This window comes from Haliaeetus leucocephalus, unplaced genomic scaffold (assembly GCF_000737465.1).
Source record: "Haliaeetus leucocephalus isolate CR32 unplaced genomic scaffold, Haliaeetus_leucocephalus-4.0 Scaffold2, whole genome shotgun sequence".
In the NCBI taxonomy this organism is placed as follows: Eukaryota; Metazoa; Chordata; class Aves; order Accipitriformes; family Accipitridae; genus Haliaeetus; species Haliaeetus leucocephalus.
The window spans coordinates 628,476-630,628 of NW_010972438.1; the positions used below are offsets into that span (position 1 = coordinate 628,476).

At 55.8% G+C, this 2,153-nt stretch overlaps 1 protein-coding gene across 2 annotated transcripts in view; it reads left to right on the forward strand.

Moving 5' to 3' along the window:
• Positions 1 to 1,951, forward strand: part of RPL32 (ribosomal protein L32) — a 2,778-nt gene extending 827 nt beyond the window's left edge. For both annotated transcript variants that reach the window (XM_010570231.1, XM_010570223.1), the window contains exons 2-4: positions 586 to 686; positions 928 to 1,109; positions 1,766 to 1,951. In XM_010570231.1, the coding sequence (XP_010568533.1) occupies positions 591 to 686; positions 928 to 1,109; positions 1,766 to 1,895 (408 nt within the window). In that variant the 5' untranslated portion in view covers positions 586 to 590 and the 3' untranslated portion in view covers positions 1,896 to 1,951. The remainder of the gene's footprint in view (positions 1 to 585; positions 687 to 927; positions 1,110 to 1,765) is intronic.
• The last annotated feature ends 202 nt before the right edge of the window (positions 1,952 to 2,153 follow it).

Here is a 2,153-nt window from a genome sequence, read left to right on the forward strand (position 1 = left end):
CGGCGGCCTCTCGGGGCCCTTCGTTCCCCGGGCCTCGGCCGCGCTCGGGGTGCCGGCGTGCGGCCGGAGGAGGGAGAGTACGAGCCAAAGTCGTCGCTTGTAGCGTTGTCGCTACAAGGGGTGGGGCTGCGCCGCCGGAGGGGGTGCTGGCCGTGACCGGAGAGGCGGCTGCGGCCGGATCCGCCGGAGGTTCGCGTCAGGCGAGTCTCGTCGCTTCTGATCTCGAACGAGAGAACTGGCAGCGCTTTCGGTCGGTCCGTCTGTCTGCGCGGGGTTTGTGGAGCTGGGAGGGCTCCGAGCTCGTTAGGGCAGGAGAATAACGGGCGGGGAACGTAGTGCCTGCGAAGGCGGCCGTGGAAGCCGTCCGAGCTAGGCGTGACCTCCCAGGATCGCATCTGGAGAGCTTTCGGTGCTCTTCCAGCTTCGGAGGCGGGAGGGAGAGACACTGCAGATGAATACCCATTCCCTCGCTAGCCTCCAGAGTGGCCAGCGAGCGGAAGATAGTCTGCTACATGTGCTGTAAGTGGAGTAACGCATTGCCTTTGCGTCGGATTTCCCCTCTCATACTGCTTCTCTTTCTCTTAGGCACCATGCCTGCCCTCAGACCTCTCGTGAAACCTAAAATCATCAAGAAGAGGACCAAGAAGTTCATCCGCCATCAGTCCGATCGCTATGTCAAGATCAAGGTAAAAAGTCACTGGAAGTTCTTTAGGAAATGAATTCTGGGACAGTTGGGCGGTGTTGCTTTTAAGGCTGATGGTGAATGGAAGCATAAAGGGCCAGCGCTGAAACAGCGGGCCGTGCCGTAACAGCCTAGCACGGTGGATCTTCTTGGAGCTCGGTTTTGGCTAGAGTTGTTACCTTGAGGTGGGCATTTTCAGACTGATCTCGTTTTGTAACTATTAAATATTTTCTGCGTTTCTTCAGCGCAACTGGCGTAAACCGAGAGGTATTGATAACAGAGTTCGCCGGCGGTTCAAGGGTCAGATCCTGATGCCCAACATTGGCTATGGCAGCAATAAGAAGACAAAGCACATGCTGCCCACGGGGTTCAGGAAGTTCCTGGTCCACAATGTCAAGGAGCTGGAGGTGCTCATGATGAGCAACAAGTAAGTCTGCAGGATCTGTGCGCTCCCTGCCTCACGCAGAGCGGGGCACTGGGGCCGTGCACTGCCCATCCTCTAATGGCGCTGGGTCGGGAGACGGAAGGGCAGTGCAGTCCGGGTGGGTGGGTGGGAGACGTGGGAAGCTCTTGCTTTCAAGAGCATGAAGGTCGTCTTGGTTTCCTTAGTGCTGCAGCGCCGCTGGCGGGAGGGCACAGGGGGTGTCCTGGGGCTGGCAAACTCGCACCTTTGGCAAAAATACGACATTGTAGTGGTGGTGAACAGCACTGCACCTACATCGCTTTGATAAAGTAGCGATCGGGACTGTGGCTTCCTATCTGTTCAGACACAAGCCTAAACCTGCTTGCAGTCCCTTCTTTCAAAACAAAGTAATAAGAGCAATAATTAACACCATTTAAAAACTACATCTTACTGATTCTTCATTCGCAAGGAAAAAAGCAGAAGCGTTGATCTGTTGTGGAGGCGAGCTCCTGCTTCAGGCCAGAACGGGTTGGCCTTGATGAGGGGGGTGGGCAGTGCGTGGTTCAGCTCTCAGGCGGCAACGCATCTGCACGCTGCCAGCGTGACGGCTCCAGAGTGCTTTGCCTTGGCTGCTGCTGGCGCTGTTGGGTTGAGCCTGACGCGCAGTCTGTTTCCAACAGGTCATACTGTGCAGAGATTGCTCACAACGTGTCTTCCAAGAACCGGAAGGTAATTGTGGAGAGAGCTGCTCAGCTCGCCATCAAGATCACCAATCCTAACGCCAGACTGCGCAGCGAGGAGAATGAATAAACCAGTTTCTGCATCTGAGATGTATTTAATAATAAAGTGTAAAAGCAAACTGAGGTGGATGTTTTGAATGGCTGAAGGGAAAGGTGTGGGCTTGCTGCCTGTGTGCAGAGGGGCAACAGCTGCTGCTGGGGCTCAGCAGACAGTGGTGTGGTTCCCGGTGCAGCCACTGCGTGAGCCCGGCTGCCCAAGGGCGGACTCACAGGAGTGCCTGCGCTCGTGGTAGTGATTTGCAATGTCACCATGATAGCTAATGAATTC